Below are 26111 nucleotides of genomic sequence, written 5' to 3'. Positions count from 1 at the left end.
CTAATCCCTCCTATTCCCTCCCTCTTGCCCTTTCCCTCCCCCTTCCTTTGCCCCTCCATCCTATCCCCTTCCAATCCCCTCCTTCCCCTTCCCCCTCCTCCTCCCCATGGTCAGTTTTACCTATCTTAAGCATGATTGCATGGGAATAATACTATTGAACTCTATAAGCATGCAAATGATTAAACCTGCCCACCCTTCCCCCTTCCTTTGCCCCCCTCCAATCTGCTCCTTCCCCCTCCTCTTCCCCCATGGTCAGTTTTACCTATCCTAACCATGATTGCATAGGAGTAAATCCCATTGAACTCAATAAGCATGCAAATGATCAGACCTGCCTTTCCCCTCCTTCCTCTCTCCTTTCCCTCCTCCTCTCCCCTCCTTTCTTCCTCCTTCCCTGACCACTCCATGTTCTTCCAAGCTACACAGGAAGTGGATTGGACTGTGAAAGACCAATCCAAATTGTGTTTGCATTTTGACAAATTTGTAGGGCAGTACAATATCTCAGAGAGGAGATCACGTCTCTTGCTCTCCTGGTGCGTTCTCTATAGCTGCAAAATTTCTTTGCTTTTTAAAGTTTAATAGAAATATCTGTGGGCTGTAGGTACGTTCTTAAACCGCAAGGTTTATAGCCTATTAGTGAATACATTTTATATTTAGTGATGCATACAAAAGCACCATTTTACTGATAATACCATCTCTACATGCCATTCTTGACCTTTGGCTCACTCAGGATCAGTTCACAGAGGACATGTGAAGGGTTCAGTGGTCATCAGTGACGCAAAGAAGATCATACAGTCTTTCCCAACATAAGTAGAACCTTTTGTTAGTTAGGACCTGCGTATGTAAAATGCCTACATCACTAAGCCCCACTCATTGAAACCCACCCCTTGTTCATGGTGAATGGGTCATGGGAACAGCCAACTTTCATGAATTCAGTTCATATTAAGCATTCTACATGTGGCATCCTCCCATAAATACTCCATACATGTGGCATAATGGAGAATTCTTGATCAAATGTCCTTCTTGGATTTATGCAAGTAAATGCCTACACACTGCCATGACCTATTTGTCGCGGGAACTGATCTCTTTTTAGCTTTTTGTGTTTAGTTCATCCCTCCCCAGCCCACTATCTCCCTGAGGGCTGTTCCCTTGCCCAGTGCCATACATATCATTTCAATCCTGGATTCAAAGTGCCTTAGGAAAAAAAGGTTACAAAAGCCTGTTCAAAAAGTTAAGAAGACTAACAAAGACAAATGATGTTAAAGATAAATTGAGTGTTTTGTTTTGTTTTGTTCTCACAACAACACATTTACCGAAAAGAAGAATTTCACATACTGGGTCATTGGGATTGTACTGGATGATGTACTCTATCTGGCCATTGGGACCGTCATCTATGTCTGTGGCACCATTGTTTCCAGAGAAGTCGGTGAAGATAGTAGTTCCAACTGGTGTCAACTGCAACAACAAAAATGATGAGGACACTTAGGAACCCTCAAAAGAAAGCAAGAAAAAGCTTAAGTAAGGGTTTCAAGCAAAAATGTGGTTCATGGCAATGCTGGCAATGCTACCCTGTTGAACAATATCATTGTCACCACTCCCATATTCACTGTAACTTTTTTTAAAAACACCTCTCAATGGAAAGCAGAAAGACCTAGGCTTAATCACACACTGCAGTCCTGAATGTTTTGCATTTGCATTTCTTCTGAAGCTGAGGAAATACAAATGTGTGAGTGTAGCAGGCTGAGGAGAAGGCTGCAGAACACCACAGGCTGGCAAAGAGGCAAGTAGCACTGCCCAGGGTAGGCTATACTGGATCAGAAGATGAGCAACAGGAAATGGTACTCTATTTCACTCATGATATACTTTACACCATTTCAAAGACCAGCGAGTTGTGAAAATTACACTGCAGGCTCAGAATCAACATATTAAGCTCTACTTATTCTCATGCTTATCCACAACACTATTCGAGTTACATGAGAGTGGGTACCACACAACCCCATGAAGGAATGCTACACAAACTTCACTCAAAAATATGCCTCTCTTTTTGCTCTCTTTTGCAAGTCTTGCTTCAGTACTAAAGTACCAAGCCACTAACATTCAATCAGCTCCCATGAGCCCATGTGCTTATTCAGAACTATAGTTATTAGAACACTAATATGATTTCATCAATTTTATATATAGCCTTGTCTTTTCAAAGTTCTGCCACTGAAATTCAAGTGTCAATACTTTCTCGCTCACTCACTCATTCGCACCCCCCCACTTTTTCAAAATCAGATACCCAAATAATTACTCCAAATTGTTAAGCTTCTTGAAATGTCAAGTCGAAATCTAAATGTTCACATCATTCCGAAATCAAACAGTTGTTCCATCCCTATTGCACAACTTGTATACATAGCCTGTGAAAAAAGCTTTTACAACAAACGGGAGCAAAACTGTATTCTGATGGGAATAGCTGCTGAGAGGTCATCATTACTTCACCATTCAAGCACTGCAGAAATTATCTGGAGCATTATGGCACAATTCATGGCATTCTAGAAATCTTTCCTTCTGAAAATGAAAAACCTACTTTAGCATCTTTCAAAGGCTTATGGTGGACAAATCTAAGGAGCACTGAAATATAGGAGATGGGGGGAATTGAATTTGGTTCACATTTAAAGATGAATTTATCAAATTCACACTTTCTGAAACAATACAAGAACAGAAACATGGTCATCCTTCAAAATTCACACACATATCCAATTTTTGTTATGCAGTTCTCCAAACAATTTTTTCAAAAATGCATATACTTGGGGAAAATGTGCATAAAATGAATATATGAGTGAAAATAACATACAAAATGCATTATTTTTGCTTGCAAAAATGTGTATATTCGTCAAAACTACATATAAAAATATGTTTAGTAGGAGAAATTCACACTAAAATGCTGAAGAATTTTCACAAGGATTTTTTTTAAATGCAGACTGCTGCAGAACATAATTTATGATTAGAAAATGAGAAACTGACAGAACTTTCCATTTCTAATAGAAAGCTACATTATACTGAGTCAGGCCATTGGCCCATCTAGCTTAGTATTGTCTGTACTGACTGGCAGTCTTTTCCAGCTCTACCTGCATATGCTGGGGATTGAACCTAGAACCTTGCAAAGCAGATGCCCCACTACTGAGCTACAGCCTTTCCCCAAGAGCCAAATTTCACATGATTAATTGTATTTGAACAATAAGTGCACTTATAAAAAACAATGTGAATAGCTGCCCCAGAAATCATGAGCAGGATCAGGACCTTTTCATCCTTGCTGCGGTCCTGGTAAGAATTGCCCTTTGGCAACAATGGAAGCTCTCCCTCCCTCTCTCTGTCTGTGTGTGTGTGTATGTGTGCATGTGCTGTTGAACTCATGGTGTGGGGTGGGGGGAAGAAGCACCAATCAATGAAATGAATGCACAAGGGTACAGTAGTGTTTTTCCTGGTGGACTGAATCTTAGATTGATCAAAAGAGATTTTAGTTAAGTTTCATCTGTTCTCTTGCTAGTAGCCATGGACTTCAGGGTGTCATGGGTTAAGAATTTTAATTAATATGGCATTCGTTAAAAACATTCAATTACTGTACCAGTAATTACATGGGGAAAGGATATGGTATGCCAATATAGCAATTAATCAGATTCTTGAGCAGAGTTTTGAAAAGGTACATGGCTTAGATTTATTTTTATTTATATTTAAACTTATAAATGGCTCAATGTAGAGCATAAAAACATAACTGATTATCACAGTTCAAGAATGCACCAACAGCAACATGTACAATCTTTTACAAATGATTTTTCCTTTTATCACACTTTTTGGATTTATTTCAACGCAGTTTGGATTTTTTGCTGATTTTTAAAAGTGGATTAAAAATAGGGCAGCAAGTGCATCCAGCAAATACAATTATGCAAGAATTTCCCACATATGAGAACCAGGTGGTTAGGCTGTTTGCACTTGGAAGACTTGGGTTAAAATACTTCCCTGTTTGGGCCATGAATCCTATTGGATGACATAACTCAGTCTCTCTCTCTCTCTCTCAAATAAAAACACACAAGAAATCATAGAAAAATCCTACCATGCTCATGGAAGATGCTGTCCTGCTTTGATTTTGAAAGCTGCCCTTGTTCCTTAGGCAAGTTTTGCCCCAAACCACTATTTTCAGAAGAAACAAAATATAGCTTAAGAACAGAATCAGTTTGTTTTCAGATACCCTTTTGGAGTGATGAATAGGGTGCACTGCGCATTCTTCAGAAAGCTAGTCATAACTGCCTATACTAAGAGAATACGTTCAGAGAATGTTTGTTGCTTGTCACTGGCAAACAAGGGGGGAAACCCACACTATCTGTTTTAGGCAAATAAAATACAGTATAGAAAGGAAGTTGATTCTGTTCCTCCTCAGTTCTAAGTACTGTAATTGCTTTCATAAGTATATTTCCATAGAGATAATTATTGTATGATTTGGTCAAAAAACTCTTTGGGTTAAATATTGGATGCAGGAGAATTTCAAAAGGATTTGGAAAAAGAGTCAGACATTAATATTGGTTGAAGATATAGAAAATCAGGTTAGTGGCTAGATAAGCAATAGCCCAACTCTGGAAAGACACGTGGCCTGAGTATAAGTAAATAGTTATGACGAATGTTATTAATGGAAAAGTTAACACACCATTTATGAGTCATAAGAGGAATGATGATGCAGGCTACTTTTATGCAGTATGGCATGATTTATTTCTTTGGTAAATAATAAAAATGGCCAGCTAGAGTAGAGTACCAGCCTAATACACCTTTGTTTGGAATTTATGAACATTATAATAACTGGATGACTGCAACTCAAAAAAATAGATGACTCCCACGCAATAAATATGAACATGGTATTCTCACACAGTCTGTGAATAGAACAGAAATATAATATTCTCCAATATTTTTTTCTTTATTCTTTTTGTATCCGACCCCTCTTTGCTGGATATTTCATTATTTGTATATTTCACATGCTTAACAATGCCTTCACCACAGTTCATGGTTACATTTTATAACATTGGTATGAAGTACATATTTTGTGTTCTGTGCTGATATTTGTAATATATTAAAAATCCAATAAAATCATTTTTAAAAAAGCAGGTCTGCTAAAATGCATAAATCTTCATTTTACTATTAAGGACTATTTGTCCTTCTGGATTCTTTATATGAAGCATGGATCCTATGGAAATTAGTAGAATACTGGAACAAGGATTCCAGGGGTTCCAAAAAGCTAGTGATAGCAGCTATCCTAACCAGATACATAACATGTTGGTTGGGGCCGACAGTAGTCCAAAATGCCCAGAGGGCATCAAGTTGCAGAAGGTTGCTACAAGGTGTTTAAAAAGTTGCAAGGAACTTGCAAAACCAGAACAGGCTAATTCTGTTCTCTGCTCTAGAAGGCTGCTGAGGGTGCAGTAGACCCAAGTATTGAAGTGAGATCCCAGCTTCACAAACTCACTGGTTAAGGAAGCAGAGAAGTGTGAAGCTGGGTGCCTGCTTATTAGAATAATCTTGCCTTACCTTGAACTTTCAAAAGCAAGCAAGCAAATACACAACGCCTCTACATGTTTCAAGTATCCAAATGGGCTCCTTTGGAAGGAAGGGTAGGATATAAATGTAATAAAATAAAACAATGCATGAAACAAACTTAATTTAGGGTTATTTGGGTGTGTATAAATAAATATTCAGGGGTTTTGATTTTTGTCTCAAAACTGTCCCTTTGAATAGATGAAATGTTTGGTGGCGTATCACAGTCCCAGGGGCTGAATGTGGCCCTACTGTCCTCTCTGTCTGATCTTTGGGACTCTTACCAGGCCACACTGCCATTCTGCCAGGCCACACCCTGCTTCACACCCTCCTCAGGTGCTTTTCCCTGGCTCTGTGTGATCTTGAACTGTGAAAATATCTCCATCCAGGCAACCAACAGGCATGCATGAATGTAGAAACCTTTGACTTCTGCATGGCTGGAATGTAGCCTTCTATACTGTACAAAGGTAAGAGTCACAGCTAGGGATGGGGTAAGATTTTGGTTCACTCCACAATTTGGAGAAAACCTCCTCAGTCTGCACCTGGGGGCAGCCATCTTTTTCTCCATACAATTACCCAGGAAGAGGTGGCATGTCATAATGGACCACTACTTCCAGGGGTTATTTACTCAGAGGTTTTCAGCATCTGCAGAGAGCACTTTTGTTTAAAAGAACAAGGGAAGCTCTTGGACCACCTCATTAAAATAAATAAATACATCTGTTGAAAGCATGTGAATTTTTAAGAGGGTTAAGGATTTTTGCTTTTAAAAATCTGCACAGATGTGGGATGGAATGGACTTGCTGGTCTACTTGTGTGAGAGAGACACAAAGCCAGATCAAGGCTATTTCACACATTGTTTGTCACCTCCATTGATTCGCCCACTTTTGCCTCTGGGGCATCAATCACTGGCATGCAGCCCCCAAAAGGTTCCTCATAAGGAGCCCCCTCAGACTAAAAATAGTTCCACACTCCTGAAGGATACTATAGGTGTAAACGACTGACAGCATCTCACCATGGAGGTGTAAAGTCCTCAGACAAGCCCTAAATGAGCACTGATGGCAACATTCTCATGTCTCTGATAAAAACGGACAGAAGAAAATGCTGAAAAATCAGCAAAACACAGAGGTGCTCTTTGAAAGAAAAATAAAGAACCTATGTGATTAGTATGCACTCAGTCTTAATGCACTGAACTGATGGGGAATCCAACTGTCTTTCCTCAAAGATGCACTTCTGTTGCAGGGGAAGTTCAATTTCCAGAACTCAAAACACCATTTTTGTTTCTTGGAGAAAAGCAGTTTTACACATACCACACATGTCTATCACTTTCTAAGATACATAACCTATAGTCTAAACTGATTTTATTCCCCTGTCATTTAAAAAGGCTCTTCATAAGACTATGAATTGTCTTGCCTTCAACTGTAATTTTAAACTTTCAGTATGCTGGTTCATGCATATACTTGCAAAGTGTGATCTTTTGTCATTTGATTAACCAGTGTGTGATGACCTTCAGCCAAATGCCACGAACTCTCTCCACAGTCAAGTATAGTGTTTGTGTTAAGAGTACACTAGGTGATACTGAATGTTCTGTTTGTGATGGAGATACAACAACGGCACATGTATTCATGTAGGTCATTGGTTGCTGTCACCATTGATGAGGAATGGTTTAAGGTAAGTCACTGCAATATGTCTCAATAACATACTGGTTATTGATTTAAGGTAGTATGTAGTCTTCTTTGACTTAATCTGCTATATTTAAAACAATTAATGAATCCTGGCTTCAGAGTTATAGAAATACTAGTGTCAGTGGCAACTGGAAATTTAACTATGGCAGCCAGCAACAAAAGCCTTCAGTGGATGCAACAGGAGTAAAAATTAATTTAAAATATACCAGCAACATTCGAAGGCAGAGAGTGTCTCTTTCAAAATGGCACTAAACTGCATCTTGCGCATCAGCATTATGGATTGGTGGGAAGGGTTAGCTACCAGCACAGAGACATACTTAACTTGTCACTCCTCTGCTGCAAACCTTCCTGATGGGGCTTATACAGGATGCAGGTAGGGGTGAAACAAATGTGACACACACTTTGGCCACCAGTCACCAGCATGCTTACTATACCATAAGGAACTAACTCTAATGGTAAGGGCAGAGCCGCCCCTAGGCACTGGGAAGTGGGGCAGTTGCCCCTGGCCCCATGCTTTGGGGACCCCCGCACTTGGCAGTGTTTTTTTTTTACTTTCTTTCCCCCTCCTCAGCCCCTTTGTTGGGGGCTCTGGCGCTTTGTTGGGGGCTCTGGCGGCTGCCGTTCCCCTGTTTGGGCTCACACGTCTCCAGTGAGACAAGCCTTGCTGGGAGTCCGCAGCTGCAGCTCTCCTTGCAACCTTTTTGCCCCTTTGCCGCCAGCTCCATTTCTCTCAGGCGGCGGCAGCACTCGTATTTTTAGCGGCCTGACCGGGAGACCATGGCTGAAAATACGAGCAGCAGCAGCCGTCTGAAGCTTAAGGCTGCAAATAGGAGCTGCGCGTAAAAAGTAGCCATAGCAGCTCCCAGCTGCTAAAATTACAAGCTGCCGCCACCTGGGTGGAAACGAAGCTGGTGGCCAGGACAGGCGTTAAGGCTGCAAAGGGGAGCCACAGCCACGGGCTCCCAGCCAAGGCTCGTCTGACAAGAGACATCTGAGCTGATGGGGGAACGGCAGGTGCCACAACCCCCAACAAAGTCTAAGGAGGGGGGGAATTATTTAAGAACTACGATGTCTCAAGAAAGGTTGTCTAATTTGACTTTATTATCAATAGAAGACAAATTGTGTGAAAATCTAGATTTTGACAAGTTGATTAATGATTTTGCAGAAGTGAAAGCAAGGAGAATAAAATTTTGAGAATAAATATATAGTTTCTTATATTTGTATTATTTTAATTTTAATCCGAACGTAATTGCCCGTCAACAAAGCAGCCAGACTACAGAAATGATTAAATTCTGTTATCCTCGATATTTAAAACAATGGCTCTGCACAAAGTGTTTTCAATTGTTTAGTTAGGAAGATAAAGATGGGAAAATATGCCTAGAAATAGACTGCCATATCTAGCAGATATCGAGAAAGGGAAGACAGATGTTGAGAGACCAGTGAAGAAATGGATATGGAACAGGTTGACTAGAGGCCTATTCACTGAAGTGAAGGTAACCATATTTGTATTTAATAGGTTGTTAGTGCCTCATATGTAAATATTATAATTACATATATTCGTAAATAAAATCTCTCTCTCTCTCTCAATATATATATATATAGAGAGAGAAAGAATGTGGGGGGGGGGCAACTATGCTTTTGCCCTGGGCCCCACACATGCTAAGGGCGAGCTTGGGTAAGGGCATATATGATGGGATATGTGTCAAACACTTACATGGGTGAATGTGTTACCTATAACCTTTTTCACATCTGTTTTATCCCTTTGCTTCTGTAGCTCTGCTGGCTACTAGAAAGAATCCCTGGTTACCAAGCCCAGCCAAAATTTATAGATGTCTGATCGTCTGAATCATGAGATGTACAAATCATTAGCAATGACATGTCTCTTTCACATGGGCACATCCCAATTAAAATATACATTCTCTACATTAGTCCTGTTTGACTCCGTGGAAAGTAAAAATAATTTGGTCAATGTGTGGAACACAAGGGATTAGTGTTTAGACCCAACCTGTAAATCAAGCCACTTTGAATAACAGTTTGAAGACTGTAGGCCAGGAGTAAGGGTCAGGTGTTTGCTTTGAATTTCCAAAACCGAACAAAATGTGCATCAAGTAAGCATTTCCTCCTCTATTTATTTTATTATTTATTTATTAATTATATTTATTAGTCGCTTTTCCCCAAAATGGAACTCAAAGCGACTTACCAAAAAAAAATTGTGTTCAGTGGCTTACAACAAAAACAAACAATTACAAAAAACAATTTCATAATAAAATAATACAACAGCAGTAATAAAAGAGCAAATGTCACAGTCTCTAGAGCCTCTTAGAACAAGAACCCCCCCCCCAACAAATACACAGAAAGGCTTGGCAATGATGAGTTATGTAGTTAGTGCCATCAAATTGACTGAACTAAAAAGGTTAAACATTCTCTTGAGAGCTGTCAGGTTTGATACTAGTAAGTAATTTCCTAGTCCCACCTATAATATTCTTAGGGGCCAGAGGAGGCATTTAAATACAAACCCTCCTCCAGGGGAAAGAGAAAATTGCTGGGTGAACAAACTACTGTTGCACAACGGCACTCTCTTTGATTGCACGTCAGAAAATCACATCATGAGTATGAGGGTCGTGGGGGTGGGGATTATACTAGAGAAATCTAAGGATGAGACTGCTCACCAATTACATAGAAGTTGGTAAAATTCTGTACGTTGGAACCTTCCATATTTCTGATCAGCTTGTTAAAGAGTTGATTATCACCTAGAAAGCTCTAAATGGTCTGGCTCCAAGATGACTGTTGCTTCCCAAACAATCCTGCCCACATCTTAAGATTCGATAAATAGGCTCTTTTGTGTGTACCAAAATGAGATGAAGCAAGACCAGTTGCAAAGTGTTAGAGGGCCTGTTTTGCCCCCGTTGTCCATGAGGGGCTTTTTTAGATTCCATTAGCAAGTTTAGACAGTTTTGTTTAGGCAGTCTTTTTAAAGCTCATATAATTTTATACTACTCTGATGTTTTAATGAACTGCTATTTTGCCTCTTTAGTTTATTTATCTTGTATTTTAGTTACTTTTTATTTGTGTGTTTTTAACTGCCTTGAGTTATTTCAGTGGAAAGGTAGGAATAAATTATCTTAATAAGGAAATCTGCCTTACATGCTGGTTTTTTGAAACACTATCATCCTAACCTAGCAAATACTGTACAGGCTGTCTGTGGAAGCAGGTTTTTATAGGTGAGTCTACTCTACCAGGAGTGCAGAAGACTAATCCATGGGGAGAGAGACCACATCCAATCACAATGTAAGGCAAGTACAATCCTCATTACTGATGTACCCATCCTTGTGCATTGGCACTGCCTATATATATAAGCAGCAGCAAGCCTTCTACATAGTTCACTAGAATGGGGCTATTAGATTCAGTGTAGAGAAAGTGAAGTGCAGCCAAGATGCACTGACATCAGTGAGACACGAAAACTCACTGACATCAATGGGACATGAAAACATCAATGAGAGACATTCTTAGGAACGGGAGGAAGTCCCACTGAAAACAAAGTAATTTACTTTTAAGCATGGTATGCATTAGCTCTTAAGCTCTCATTGAATCTCATGGAGCTTTGGCATGCAGAAATGCGAATGGATTGTTCCCCTGAATTTTCCTTCACTACGGTATTATGGTTTACATGTTGACTAAGAGAAAGTTGGTAATATACCACCTCTACAACATTACTTTCAGAACAAAAAACCTGAATTATGCTAACTTAGGCTGCAGTCCTAACCGTGTCTACTTAGATGTAAGCCCCACTTGATTCAGTGGATCTTACTACTAGCTAACAGAGCAATCCAAATCATAGGATGCCAATGGAGGAGGAGCCAGCGGAAAGCTGCACCGCATCCATTTCACGTTAGGGAGCAGCTGGGCCAGCTAAACACTGGCTCAGCCAACAGAGCTGCACACAGGGGTTAGAAATCACAAGCTGGTTCTCACAAATACCCCTACTGGGGAATAAGAACCAGAAAATGCAAGCCCAGATGTCCCGAGGATACAGACACAGGAGTATGCTGACAGACTAGCGAGGGAAACTCAGTCTGCTGGCAGATCGCCCACTGCCATAACAACAGTAGCAGCCACTGCCGGGGAAACACAGGGGACAACCCCCTGGCATACTGCCAATGCCTGCCACAAACAGCCAGAAATCCCACCTACAGCCCCTGGGAAATGCCCCAGGATTGGCAACCGTCACATGCGTGCACATACACATGCACCTTGGTGTCAGGCAGATGGTGCGGTAGGGAAGGGACGGCGGAGGGAAACCACAGCAGACACCTCTGCTGACACCAACACTATATTACACATCTCTTGCATGTCCCAGTGGAGGGCCTCTGACTGGCAACAGGCAGCCATCACGACCCTATCCACTGAACCCTGCACACCCCACATAGATCCTGCAAAGGCACCATCACCACCTGCAGTTGCGTTGCCACTGGCCCAATACCACTGCCGATGGTGTGCACCGCAACTGCCAAGGCGGTGGCAGCGTCCTATCACAGCCACCCAGTCTCACAATGGCCAGCCTCCACGTGAGGGCACAGCACCGCCACCATGCATGGAAGCAGCTGCGTAGGGCAAGGGCCCTGGGCACGTGGCCGCAGCCACTCCCCCTCCTTTTGGCCAGCCTTCTCCTCGAGCACTCCTCCTCCTTCTGGATCACCATCATCCCACTCACTGAACACCTCCTCCCCGTCGTCCGCTGCTGCTACCACCACCACATCCTCCCCCACCCCAACATCACTCGTCTCACAGGCAGGGGTGTTTGCGGAGGTGCCCCATGCCTGTTACTGGGGCTGGGCTGAGCATCCTTGCTGTCACCACGGCCATCTCTACCCTCACTATTCCTGCCATTGCCACCACTGCTGTCGGAGAAGCCAGGAACACCACCTCCTCAGGTGGCAGGAGGAAGGGCAGGGGGTGTGGACAGAGGCCCCAGGAGGAGCAGGCACTTGTCTGGGGGAGAGGGAGGGCAGCAGCTCAGAGGGAACGGGTGGGCTGCTCAGCTGCGGCTGAGTGAAGGGGGGACAAAGCTTGGGCAGAGGTTACCAGGGGAAGCAGCACCATCTCCAGCAGATCTTCCATGAGGTGCTCAGGCTCATCCCACTCAGAGGGACTTGCTAGGGGAGAAACTGGCAGGTAGGAGGACGGTGCTTGGCCTCCCAGCAATGCCACCAGGGTTGCCGGTGGCGGCTCAGGCACCTCTGCTGGATTGGGGGCAGTGGGAGCTGGCACAGGAGCAACATGGAGAGCCAAAAGCAATGGTCCCTGTGGCACTTGCTGCATCACCATCACCACCTCTGGGGAGAAATGAAGCGCCAGGGAGCCTGCAGGAAGCAGAGAGGGAAAGGGAAAACAATAATCACCACAGACCCAACAGAAGGTCTCAGGCAGAAACCCATGCACCCACCTCAAAGTGGCATGATGGCCTCTGCATCGGGGAAGACCCCCCCCCCGGCTGCAGTCAGCCACATGCAACTCACCGCCTGGGCTGAGATACAACTGCAGGGATGGTCCAATCCATCTGCAGAGAATGCAGCTGGTGGATCTTCAGCTGGCTGTTAGGCAATGGCCACCTTAGGCATAGCACCTGTTTCTGGGGTGGGTGTTCCCAGCGAGAGGGGTTGTGAGGGTTCCGCTGGGTCAACCTGGCATGCATAGTTCCTTGTGGGCATACAGTTTGGCTGCTCTTCAGAGGCAGACTGGCATCGCTCGGCACATTTTCCATCAGAATCCCTCTTCTGCGCATCAATGGGAACTCCTTCGCACTTTGCAGACGGGGTTGGCCTGGGCTGCTGCAGCAGGCCACCTTCAGCGTGTTCCTCTGAGGAAGGTTGGACAGTTGGAGCTGCAGGACAGAGGGGGGAGAGGACAGTGAGGGTTGTGCCAAAGTGTGCTACAGCCCGCACCTTGCATGAAGTCCCCCCTTGTCCATGCTTACCTCTCAGGGAGTCCTTCCCAGTGCTGCAGACACCCTCAGTCGGCAGGATTGGGCTGAGGATCTTTTCTGGGGCAAGAGCCTGAGTCTTGCCCTCCTACATGAGCACACCGCCTTGCACCAGCTCTCTGGCATGGCAGCAAATGTTGGAAAAGGTGTCATTCCAGTGCTTGCGGCAGGACTCTCACATGCACACTGCCTTTCCCAGAGCCTTGGCCTCCATGGAGACAAACCAGTTGGGCCGCCATTCCTTTGCTGCACCCTCTCCCCAGGTGCAGAGCATGGTGGGCACATCAATCACCACTAGCTGATAGAGGAGGGATTTTTCCTCAGCATGCCAATTGAGCTCACACCACCTGCGGTCCTCTGAGGGAGTGCTGTGGCTGGATATCCCTTCCCCAGCATCAACCATAGCGGTGCTGAGTCGATGTGGCTGTCAGCTAGGCAATGTGAACCCATGGCAGAGTGACTGCTACCAGTAGTCCCATCACCCCAACAAGGGCAATGAGATTCTCCATTCCTAGCCTCCATCCCATGCCTTCCACATGCAGGGCCCCAAAAAGGAATACAGGCTGCAGCACTCCCAAGGCACTGGAATCAGATGAAGATGATAAGCATGTGTGAGGAATGTTACTCCCTGCCAGTTTCCAGGCACAAATTCTGATAGATCCCCTCAGGAGATGCACCTTCCTCCCTCACGGTATGTATGAACTCACAGCCAAGGACATCTCATGGAGGGGTGTTGGGGGCTTTGCTGTGAGCCACCAAGTTCTCTGGGGGTGCAGGCGCCCCTCTTGTAGGGCAGGTAAGTGCCAGACCACTGCAGGTGGGCCCATGTTTCTTTCATTGCCGCAGTGGTTGGTGGGGGTTGGAGGTGGAACTCCCTCCTCACCATGGTGTGGATCTTCTGGGAGCTGCAGCATGCGACCACATTGTTAGAGAGTTCTCTACCCTGGAAACCACACCCCTACCCATCTTCATCAGCACGCTCCTGCCCACCCTGGAATCACTGCTGGGCCAACATTGGGGTGTGGCTGCTGATACCCCCATCTGCCAGCCCCCCTTTGAGTGCACCCTCTCCTGCTTCCCCAGTGGGGGGTTAATACTCCCACCCCACCATTCCCCCTCCCTAACTCCAGTTCCACCTGCCTCTGCCATCTGCCTGTGTCTCAGAAAGGTCCATCCTACTTGTTGGTGAGGGTATGTGTGGGGGGCATGGGTGAGTACTTGGCCTCCCGCCTCCACACTTCACTTGCCAAAGGGCCCCTCTGCGAAGCTGCCAACAGCAGAAGCAGCAGCAGTCAGGCCTCCTGGGGATTGAGGCTGCAATCCTATACATGTCTCCTCAGAAGTAACTCCACTGGGTTCAGAGGAGGGGGAGGAGAACACAGGGGTGGGGGGCAGTTCCCAGGTAAGCGGTGTAATGGATTGCAGCCAGGGTTGTTGAGGTGCATAAGCTAGCCTTCCCTGAAACCCGTCCATGCCTCTGCTTCCCAGCCCAGCCCAGCCCAGCTGAATCCCCTAATGAAGAACAACACAGTTGTGAAAAGTAACACAAATGATATTTATTACACATGATGGCTGGGCAGCAACTTGTCTGGTGAGGTGGGAAGAGGGGGCTGTTGCCGATGGCTGCGGGGCCACCACTGCTCTGAGATGGACAGCCGCCATGGTGGCCGCTGCTCCAGATGGGTGCCAGCCTGTGGAGGGGGGGTGGCAACAGCAGAGGGAGGGGGAGGAGAACACAGGGGTGGGGGCAGTTCCCAGCACTTGTCAACACTGCCAGATGCCACCCGCTTCCCTGCAGGTGGGCTTCCTGGGCATGCTCACAACTTCCCTCTGCCGCTGCTGCCTGAGTGGTGTCCTGATCCTTGTGGGCTGCTGGGCCGGGATGTCAGAGGTGAGACCTGCAAAGCAAAGAGGACACACAGTGAGAGGGAGAGAGACAAGCTGCCTGGCAGTGTCACCTGCTTGCGTTCAGACTTGGCTCTCACTCCAGCAGCACCTCCCCTTGTGTGTCTGTGAGTGCTGCCGCCACCACTGGCTCCAAGGGAATGGCGTGCCTGCAAGGGAATAGACAGCATTAGGGTTGTGTCATCTGAGGGCTGGAGCCCACCACACCTGGCAGGCTCCCCTGGCTGCCTTGCCTCTGCGACCATAGCGCTGCCTCCCCTGTATAGGGGTTGGCTAGGTCAGCATCACAGGGGGCTCCATGGGGACTGCGGCCATGGCCTCTCCCCCACTTTGCTGATGGAGACGGCACGTCTGGATGGCCACTGCTATGCTGCTGGGACAGCTGGAGCAGACTGGGGGGGTGCTTGAGGTCATCCAAAACCCTCCGTAATGTGTGGGTGGCTGTCTGGTGGGGAGCACCTGCCCAGACTAACCTTAGTTGCTGCCTCCCTAGCAGATTGCCCTTGTGCTTGGGTGCTGCTGGTATTGGCTGCCTGGAGCTGCAGTGCTGCCGCTGATGCTGCTGGATGTTCGTTGCAGAGGAAAACTAGAGAGAGGGGGGTTAGTGTGTGGAGCATTCTGGCTCCCTCCATCTCAGGAGGAGAGGTCTTTGTGGCAAATGTGCTCAGAGCGCCCAGTGTTTGTGAGGGTGTCTGCCCACTGCAAAGTGCCTTCTCCTGAGTACCCTGTGCTCCTCACCCAAGCAGCAAATACACCAATCAGGAATCCAACTGGCAGCATGCCGTGCCATGTGTGAGAGTGAGGAGGGACTGGGGCATGCTCTGTTTAAATCCTGTTGTTGCTGCTGCTGCTTGATCAGTCGTGGACTCTGCCATATCCAGCAGGCTGTTTCGGACAGGTGAGGAAGGGGCTCTTTGGTGTGCCTGGGCCTGATTGGAGAGAATCGGGCCCTCCCCATCGACTTCCATTGCAACTTTTTCCTTAGACCAGCTTTTCTCCCAGCATAACTTTTCCCCGACTCGGGACTTTGTAGGCTGCTCCGAATGGGAGTTGGATACAGCATACGCCCCTATGCCTCAGCCCCTCTTCCACCATGCCCCCATAATGCCCCATTTGGTGACCTTATGCCAGCTCTCCGTTTGCCAAGCTTGCCATCTGCAATGGACCCCTGCCTGAGCCGGCAGGGTCCTGACAGCATCACAGCTCTGGTGGGATGACACATTTCTTCCAGCACAGCCTGGCAATGCCAGGAGCCGTCCACCTCAGCCAGGGATCCGCCACATCCAACTTCCTCCAACTTGGCGCAAATACAAGTTGGATTGCGCCCTAAGTGGGGTTAGGATGGAAACCATATTTATTTATTACATTTATAAATAAATACAGGATGCACCTTCTGTTATTTCTTTTACACATCTTTTAAAAATCTGACAACTGAATATGCGTATTGCAACTGGACCCTCTGGCAATTCTGACTCTATATTTTATCTGATATTATAATGATGATGTGGTTAATGGTTTTATATTGTTGTTTTTTATATATTAAGCTTTGCATATCACTTAGAGATTTTCCTATAATATTAGGCAGGTTACAAATGTTCTTAAATAAATTAAATTTCCTGCTTTTGCTCCAAGGAGCTCAAAGTGGCATACATATCATCCTCCCTTTTATTCTCATAATGATCCTGCAACATATGTTAGGCCCAAGGTCACCCAGTGAGTTTTATTCTGAATGGGAATCTGTAGTCGGGTCTCCCTGGTCCTAGTCCAACACTCTAACTATTGCACTACACCGGTTTATGCTTTTAAGTTTTAACATACATAATTGTAATACATCAAATACATTATTCTTCTCATGTATAGTCCATGCCCATGCCAAAGGAGGCTTCAATGTGGAATAAGTTGCTTCAGTTAACACAGTACCACTATTTTGCATACCCATGACTGCATGTGGAGAGACATGTTTTGATGGTAAAATGTGGGAATGCACTGTGTGTACATCCAACCCTCTTCATGGGGGAGCACCATACAGGTTACTGTGACACAAACAAACCTCTGAACAATACACCTACAGTGACTACAAAGTTGAATTTTATTCTCTGTAAAGGTTACAAACATATATTCTTAATTAAAGAAAGTTGAGAAATATGTTCATATTCAGCTATTTGGTTCTCACAGGTTACATAATTATAAGGTAATAATATCTTATTAAGAGCATATTTTGTATTCCATACCATGAAATGCAGAAACATTTCTAGCAAATAGGATTGGAAGAACAAACTGATGTAACAGCAGGTAGTTATGAGGTCTGTCTCTTCTAACATCCACTACAAACCTGAAGGTATGTTAGAATAGTTCAGCTTGAAATTTATATCTGTGACTATTTTAATAACACGGACAGCTATGCTTCATCAATTATTTCATGCTTTACTGTTCACTACAATAAACAACTGCTATGATTTAGTTATCAGTCCTGAAGTGACATAACTGACACACTGCTATAGATATATGGAATGGGCTTATGACATCCTTTGTCACACAACATTGCCTTCCTACCAATTTGCTTCTGACAGTGTACTGCAAAATAGCTTGTGAACTATTGCCCCTTTCCTAGGGTACAGAATATGAGGCAAAGCTGTGTAAAAGCAAATGGAGGGTGAGCCTATCAACTGGAGAGAAATTAAAAATGGAGTAGGAAGGAATGGTATGCAGCTCAGTCAAATCTTTAAAAATGTGACTTTTAACATCCTCATCAGACTGTCAGCCAAATTAACATATTACAGGATAGATTCCAACATCCCAAACACTAATGACCTCTTTATTATCTAAAAAGTAAGCTGATTGAGGCCATTTGTATGTAAGATATCATTAATGTAAATAACCCCCCCACACACAAATTAGGTGCCTGTAGGTACATATGATAGTTCCACAGAAATAGCATGGATGTTTTTGTGATTTCAAAAGCATCCATCAACATTCATTTTTGTGGAACTAGAACAAATCACTTGGAGGGCTGCAGGAAAATTTCATCAGAGATGGAAGGATCTGTCCATTTTGGTTCTCACAGTTTCTCATTTTTCCAATCTTAAATTCAGTTTTCCACATTTCTGCAACAATTTATTTTTTTTAAAAAAAATCCTCATGAAAGCTCTTCAGCATTTTAGTACAAATTTCTCCTAACACACACATTTTTGTATGCAGTTTTGACTAATGTACACATTTTTGCAAGCAAAAATTCCTAATATAATGCATTTTGCATGTTATTTTCATGAATATTATTCATTTTTATGCGCACATTCCCCTGATATATGCATTACTGTACACCTTCTTTGGTTGGAGAACTGTCTCACAAAATTCAGAGAAGTGTGGCTTTCAAAGAATAGCTGTGTTTCAGCTCTCCTATCATTTCAGAAAGAGCAAATTTGATTGATTCAGCTTTAAATGCAAATTAAATCAAAATTTTCCTCCATCCCGAACCATCACACATGAAACAGCAAGGATTGTCTGTTTCCAAGGTCCTCTTCAGGTGATTGGCCCTTCCATGACATTGGAGCTCCTAAATCAAGAGCAGCCTGTTTCCGTCACACATACCTCACACCAAGTTACTATGACATCATAACAAATTAGTCACTGCCTACTGGATGGCATCATGCTAGGAGGCAATAACTGAATTGTCCTTATGCTCAAGAGTCTTAAAAGTTAACAAATATGTTCAGATGAAAGCAGAATCCGTTTAGTTTTCATTAAAAACAAACACAAATGCTCCAGACCAGCACGAAGTTAGGCACATTTAATTATTTCAATGGGACTGTGGTCAAAGATTCTGGCTAGTCTGCACTCCTACAGAGAACAGCCTGCAAACATTATCAGCTCATGTCCAAAAGGTGAATCAAGAAAGTAAATTAAAAATAATGAACATAACTTTGCAATACCAAATTTGTCTCCAGCAGCAGGTGCCAGTGAGCTGATTCGCTTGTCAAAAGTACCAGCAGCTGCTGTGGCCTCTCTCTCTCTCTCTCTCTCTCTCTCTCTCTCTCTCTCTCTCTCTCTCTCTCACACACACACACACACACACACACACACACACACACACACACACCTTTGGAGCTTCAACACTAATGCTTTTGTATTTAAGAAGACACCTTTTTTGATTCAGGCACAGACTTTGATTGAGTGTGGGTCCTATTCCAGAGATCCTAGTATGACCCTTTCCAATGGTCACCTTTCTTGTGTAGCATGAGAATGGCAAAAATGCCTTTTTTTTCTTAGTAAAACCATGGGTTATTGCTTTTGTGCCATAGGCGGACTGATAAATTTGCAACATACCAAACCCTATGGTAGGCATCTAGTGTTTTGAGGGGTACGTGAACACTACTAAACCAAAACAATCATATTGTGGAGCTACAGTTGTAAGGCATTTTGTTACCCTCCTTCCCCCAAACAGTTTGAATAAACTATCGTATGTTGGTGTTTTGTTAACAAGTTGTTTACACACTGTAGTTTTTCAGAGGCTTGGAGAAGGCACTTCAGGACACATTTCTGTGTGTGTTTCCAATGGTCCCCAGACAACAGTTTTGAAACTTCACATAGTGCTTCAGGCTCAAGAAGCAAGCCCAGTGCTGCTGTTATAAGATGCATCTATGTTCTGGTGCAGGGTTACAAGCACCTGCTGGATAGTGAGGAGACTTCTACAACAGAAAAAGAAGGGTAGCCTCAGAACACCTCTGGCTCATAACCAAGCATATCAGTGTACATCTGAGGAAGCTAAAATGGACCTTCAACAAGCAGAACAGAACAGAGCAGAAATTAGATACCTTCCACTATGACACTGCAGTACTAAAGGTGGAGTGTAATAATTTTTTTATTCTGCTCAATAAGGTATGAAGCCTGAAGAGGTATCTGTAGCTTTAGAGGCCTGAATGACTCCTCATCTTTATATCTGAGTTATAAATGTAGACACCTTGGAAAAACGTTGAGGTATGCATTTAAAATAGAAACATAAGAAGCTGCCTTATACTGAGTCAGGCCATTGGTCCACCTTGCTCAGTAATGTCTACACTGATTGGCATTAGCTCTCTAGGGTTTAAGACAGGGATCTTTCCCAGCCCTACTTGGAGATTGAACCTGGGACCATCTGCATGCAATGCTCTAATATGAATTTTCTGGAATCTAAAGAAAAACTAAGACGTAAAGTGAAGCAATCTCTTATGGGAATATTGGATTATAGATTCTTATTTAGAAAAGGCACCCTATTGTTCATAACAATTCGATGCATTTTAGTGATGCTTACTGATTGTGATATTCACTATAACAGATATTTCTTTGGCTTAATATAATGAATGTAAGAAGAGTCAGACCATTGTTCTAGCTCAGTACTGTCTACACTGAGTGGCAGTGGATCTCCAGGGTATTTCTAGTGTAAAATGTCCTCTCTGTGTCTGGTGCATCCTTCTTGGATAACTGCCACGATGACTGACACACTTCCCACCTCCCATTCCTCAAGTCATTTTTTCATATATATATATATATATTAAAGTAGTTTGGAACATCAGTGTCCTTATGCCCTATAAACCGGTGTAACATTACTTTAACATCTCAATTCCTCATAATTCAAGCATCAGGTAGACTATTGGCCAGAGCTCAGGTAGCGCTAAAAGGAATGTTGCTTGTATAGCTTCAAAGAAATAATAATCAATTTATAACTTTCAGGTGATTTTTTAATATTTTTTAATATGAAACCAACCCATGCAATGAAAAGAAACTACATTGTTCCCTGCTAAGTCAGCTGAAGATTCCCAAAGAAAAGGGGGAGGATAATTCAACCAGATAAACTATTGCAAAGTAGTCCAAATGGCTTTTTTTTTACAAGACAGTCTACAAAAGTTAACTGCTGCCAATTAGACAAAGATTTCTTGCATCCCTGGGGAAAGTGGAGGATTACAAATAAAAGAGAACCGTATGTACACATGGAACATTTTAAATTTTAGAAATCCACTTCAGTAATTTATATATTAATCTGATTTCTATTGGATGCATCCATTACTCTTGTGACTGGTTCTGAGAACGAATTCTTCAGTTATGGCTTATTAAGAGAGTTTTAAACAATTAAATATAATTTGTTACTGAAGTCCTTTGTAGCAGAACAAAATACATTTTACAGGTAATTATTGCACACTAATATGCTTCTGATGCTATATACCAGCTGAGATTAGTGATTTAAATATTATATGAGAGGGGGAAGAGTAATTGTGGAGGAAACTTATTTCAAACTATAATTACCACAATGACTGATGCAAATAGTTTTAGACAGCACAAGTTCAAATTCTACTAAACACAGACCATACTTCCCACAAAGGGGTCAAACTACGCATAAGAATTATCTTCCAGAAAGAAAAATGTAATAAAAACAACAATGAAAGGATAGTTATTTTCTTTTTACTATCTTCAATAAAAATAGTTGAGCGTGCTTCAATACCAAGGCAGAAATCAATACATTAAACTCGTGTACCTATTAGGAAGGAAATAACTGAATCTGAATATTCTTAAATAAAAGACCGTGATCTTGCCCTTAGAATAAGCATTAAATACTACATCAACAAAATGACTTCTCTCAAAATGGAAGATAGTAAATTTTGCAGTAATTTCTCCCAATAGTTATTACCCCAAAACACACCATGGTCTGTTGAAGTTGGCATTGAGGCATACCAAGATTTATGACTGTACAGGCCAGTAATGGATTCATTGACCTTCAGAGCTACCTCATCATAATAAATATCTTGCAACTACAAAAGAAGCAATGATCCAATGGACTATTTAAAGCATATCAATGTAAGCTATTGGTATCCACTCTCACGTTAATCTTCTTTTCTCTTAGCTAAACAAACCAAGTGCTTCTGACTTTTCCTCATGTGGCATGCTTCTGAACTATTTATCATCTCCATTGCTTTTCCATTATGACTGAGTATGACTGTTCTGCATCCCTAGGAAGTTTAGTTTTGTTTTATCTCATTTGTAGTGTGACTGATGCACATTTTGATTCCATTACATACGCACACATTCACACACACACTCATTTCATGGCTGGGGAGGGTAGTAATGCTAAAAATGAAGGTACTGCTTAAAATAATATTTCATTTTCTTACACTACCTATTATGGTTGTGCAAGAAGTTGCTGAACAAAATTCAACCAGAAATTAACAAGTTTATGTGGAATTATAAAGCCCACAAAAAGAAGTCAAAAGAGTCACAAGGTATACAACAATAAAAAAATTAAAGGTGGATTATCAGTTTCTAATATTATTGGGTCACATTGGTACTATGGTCTCAACCATTCAGATATATCCCGCCACCCCAGATGAAGGAATGAATAGGGATTGGTTATTCACTATCAGACTGGACTTGGCTTGGCAAATAAGAGTGAGATAAGGTGCAGCAAAGTGAAATCAGTATTTTTTTATACATTTATATCCCATCGTTCTTCCATACCAGAACCAAAGATGGCACAACCATCCAGGCACTGGCCAGACCTCCTTAACTTCAGCAAGGTGATGGTCTCATGTCCCTTATAATCATAAAGCACGTACATTCTTTGGCACCTAGAATCTTCCCCTTGGCTCCAGTGCTCAATAGCACAAAACAAATGGGAGAATATTCCACCTGGACTCGAGAGGATATGATAAGAAATTTAGCAAAACAACCACCACCAAAAACAAATACAAAACTAGTCTTCATTTGCCTTTTTCAGTATTTCGCAATATTCAAACTCTTGTAAGAGGAGCAGAAATAAGGGGTCTCACGCAATGTCTAGAAATAATAGTTTCTGGAAAACAAAAGGATTTGTTGTCTTAAATTTAGAAAATACTAATAAATTTAAACAGTAGTAGAAATAATTCAGTAAAACAGGAATGGGAAAGAGATCAGAATATATTAATACCTCAGTTAACAAATCCTCCAGGAAGGAAGCTCCTTTGAAGGAAGGCTTTTTAAAAGTCGAAACTGACCAGCTTTGCTCTGCTATAGATAAACTTTCAAGCCTGTTCCTTTGCTTTAAGGTGAAATTTACCAACATGTCTCTTTGCTTTGATCTCTTGCTTTCTCCCAGGGCTGGGGAGGGAAGGATCCAACATGATTCAGAGGAGGAGAAGGAGGGGAAGGGGAAGGGGAAGGAAGGGGAGTTAGTGGGTGCTGGTTAGGTGTCCTGCCGGAACTCAAAGAACTCAAACACAGCTGTGATTTTTTCTTTTACTGTATTGTAGTAAGAGACAGCTTCAATTCAGTGCTCTTCATGAATCTACCTACAGCTTACGCAGTACTCAGCATTCCTCTAGGACTAACCAGCCACAACTTTGTGGCACTAAGATGTTGACTCAGCAACTACTCCCCCCTCCTGATCTGGCTTAAGTAAGGCTGGGCGGGCACCCTGCTTGCATGTGCCAATTGTCACTGTTGGGAGCGCATCTGTAGGTGAATACTCCACCTCAGCTGTGTCTGTTGAATTTCCCGCCACCTTCACCTCCTGGCGCGAGGTGAAGTCAGAGCCTCTATCACCATCCCGTCTTCCCCCTCCAAGGGAGGGCTGCCAGTTAGTGATGCAGGGAGAGGGAGAGGGGAAGCAGACCTTTGGGGTGGGTTAGATTGTAGTGTTATTGTTGGAATTTTAAGGCTCTATGTGAATTATATGATTTTATGTTGTGTGTCACCCAGAGTAGCTGGACAACCAGCCTGATGGGTGACTAATAAATTTAATAAATAAAATAAAATAAATAAATGTCAGGCTGGGAAACAACTTTCTGGTCAGGTTGACTCTCTGAAGCTGTTGGGGTTGAACTGTCCAGAGCTGGGGCACCTTCTGAGACCCACTCCCTGATCGGCCCTTCATCGGCTCCACAATCCCGCTCTAAGTACTCCTCCTCCTCCACTTCGTTCTCATCAGTCCAACCCCCTGTAGCAGGGCTCATGATAGTAGGCACCCTTTAAAGACCCTGCTGAAGCTGGTCCCACCATCTATGAGCAGGTATAGGAACCTATCCCTATTATTTCCATGTCATTCCTATCTCGGGTACCAAAGTTTCTGTTAAAGAAGTAATGTCCAAGAATGCATCTACTTTGTTAACTGCGGTTAACTGTACTGACATACTGGAAATACAGGAAGAGGCTATGTTGTTAGGGTAGTATATGCTAATAGCATCATAGACTAAGGGCTGCATTCCCTTGTGAGCGACCTTCCAGGAGTCACATACTAGTGGTGGGTGGGGCCAGAGGCAAAGGGCAGAGCAACTAATGTAAATTTTACCTTTATATAGTAGGCCAGTTTCTACATGCACTCACGCATCCCTCTCTGTCCTCCATCCAGGTAAACAAGAACTGTTATCAGAAGTCAAGCCAGACAATGTTCAACTTTCCAGCCAGACAACAAACAAAACTTGAAGAGAGTGCAAACAGGTGAAGAGTATGGCTCAAGAGGGTGTGTGACCTTGCAGAGAGTTCTGAAGGCCAGACAGAGAGACCTAGAGGCTGTGCTTGACCGACAGGCCTGAGGTTCCCCATCCCTGCCTGAGGACTGACCAATGGACAAGAAACATCTGGAGCAGCGTAGACATGAATAAAATTACTAGGGTTGTAAACAGTGTTAGTCAAACTCAGAGTAGACCCACTGAAATTAAAGGACTACTCCAAGTAGAATTTATTTGGATCCAACCCAAATGTTTATGGGAATGGGAAGGGAATTTGCAATCAGTAATGAAGGCTGTATCCAGTGGTGGCTTTGCACCCCATTTCCGCCAATTCCCCCTACTAGTTGCAGCCCTGTATGCCATATCCCATACGATTCTAGAGGGTCCTCCAAAGCTCAGGAGAACCTTTTGAGGGGATGTACTGGGAAGGAGGGATCAGTGAAAATCAGGTGCCCTGCTTTGTGGAAGAAGTGCTTCTTCTGCAGCAGCAACTGCATACATCCTACACTTTTCACTAGGCACCATTTATTATGAACAGAAAAACTTGTGAATTTGGCCATTCCATGAAATGAATTCATGATACCAAGTGTTACATAAGGAAGAAACAAGGATTTATGTAAATATGAATAAATGGTAATAAAATCTTTTAAAACTATATTGTTCAAAAGCATATGCAGGATCATTCCAAGCATAATGGCAGGTGACCATTCTTAAGCAGAAATCCAGGCCATGTTCAATTTGCACATGACAAGCCTACACAGCTTGTGACCCACCATGGTAAGCACAGTCCACTAGATATATATGGTTGCCTACCCAGATATTTGACGCTTCCATCCTTGTTTTTGCCAAAAAGTAAAACAAACAGGTAAGCTACAAAAATCGATGTTTCTGAACATACAAGGCTGAGCATACAATTGCTTTGAGGGACACAAGTAGGGATGGAAGAGGGCACTGATTACCTTTCTGACCCGTGTTCATCACATGCAGTTTGGCTTTTGACAAAAACTACATTTTTTTGGCTCACTGTCTGCTGTGGCACAATTTTATCTAACTAATTATCTCACCATTATGTTATTCCACACTATTTGTTTCAAAGCAAAATAAACAGTTCATTTTTTTAAAAAAGAGCAGTCACTTATGTATTGTTTGCTGATTGAAAACAACAACAGCAAATACTGATTGCATTTGCTTGACTGGTTTTTGTTCTGGACATTTATTTATTTATTTATTTATTTATTTATTTATTATTTGATTTATATCCCGCCTTTCCTCCAGCAGGAGCCCAGGGCAGCAAACAAAAGCACTAAAAACACTTTAAAACATCATAAAAACAGACTTTAAAATATATTAAAACAAAACAACTTTAAAAACATTTTAACAAGGTTTGAAGACAACTTTTAAAAAAGGTTAAAAAACATATTGTATTTTTTAAAAAAAGGTTTAAAAACATTTAAAAAGCAATTCCAACACAGAAGCAGACTGGGATAAGGTCTCAACTTAAAAGGCTTGTTGAAAGAGGAAGGTCTTCAATAAGCGCCGAAA

General features: G+C 43.0%; 1 protein-coding gene across 7 annotated transcripts in view; it reads right to left on the bottom strand.

Annotated features, from left to right (window-relative positions):
- The window catches only part of PCDH15 (protocadherin related 15), a 605264-nt gene that overhangs the window by 395598 nt on the left and 183555 nt on the right, over nt 1–26111 (bottom strand). For all 7 annotated transcript variants that reach the window (XM_061635350.1, XM_061635351.1, XM_061635352.1 and 4 more), the window contains exon 6: nt 1333–1452. In XM_061635350.1, the coding sequence (XP_061491334.1) occupies nt 1333–1452 (120 nt within the window). The remainder of the gene's footprint in view (nt 1–1332; nt 1453–26111) is intronic.

The sequence above is a fragment of the Rhineura floridana genome, chromosome 7 (genome assembly GCF_030035675.1).
Source record: "Rhineura floridana isolate rRhiFlo1 chromosome 7, rRhiFlo1.hap2, whole genome shotgun sequence".
Lineage (NCBI taxonomy): Eukaryota > Metazoa > Chordata > Lepidosauria > Squamata > Rhineuridae > Rhineura > Rhineura floridana.
This window is presented reverse-complemented; position numbering and strand designations above follow the sequence as displayed.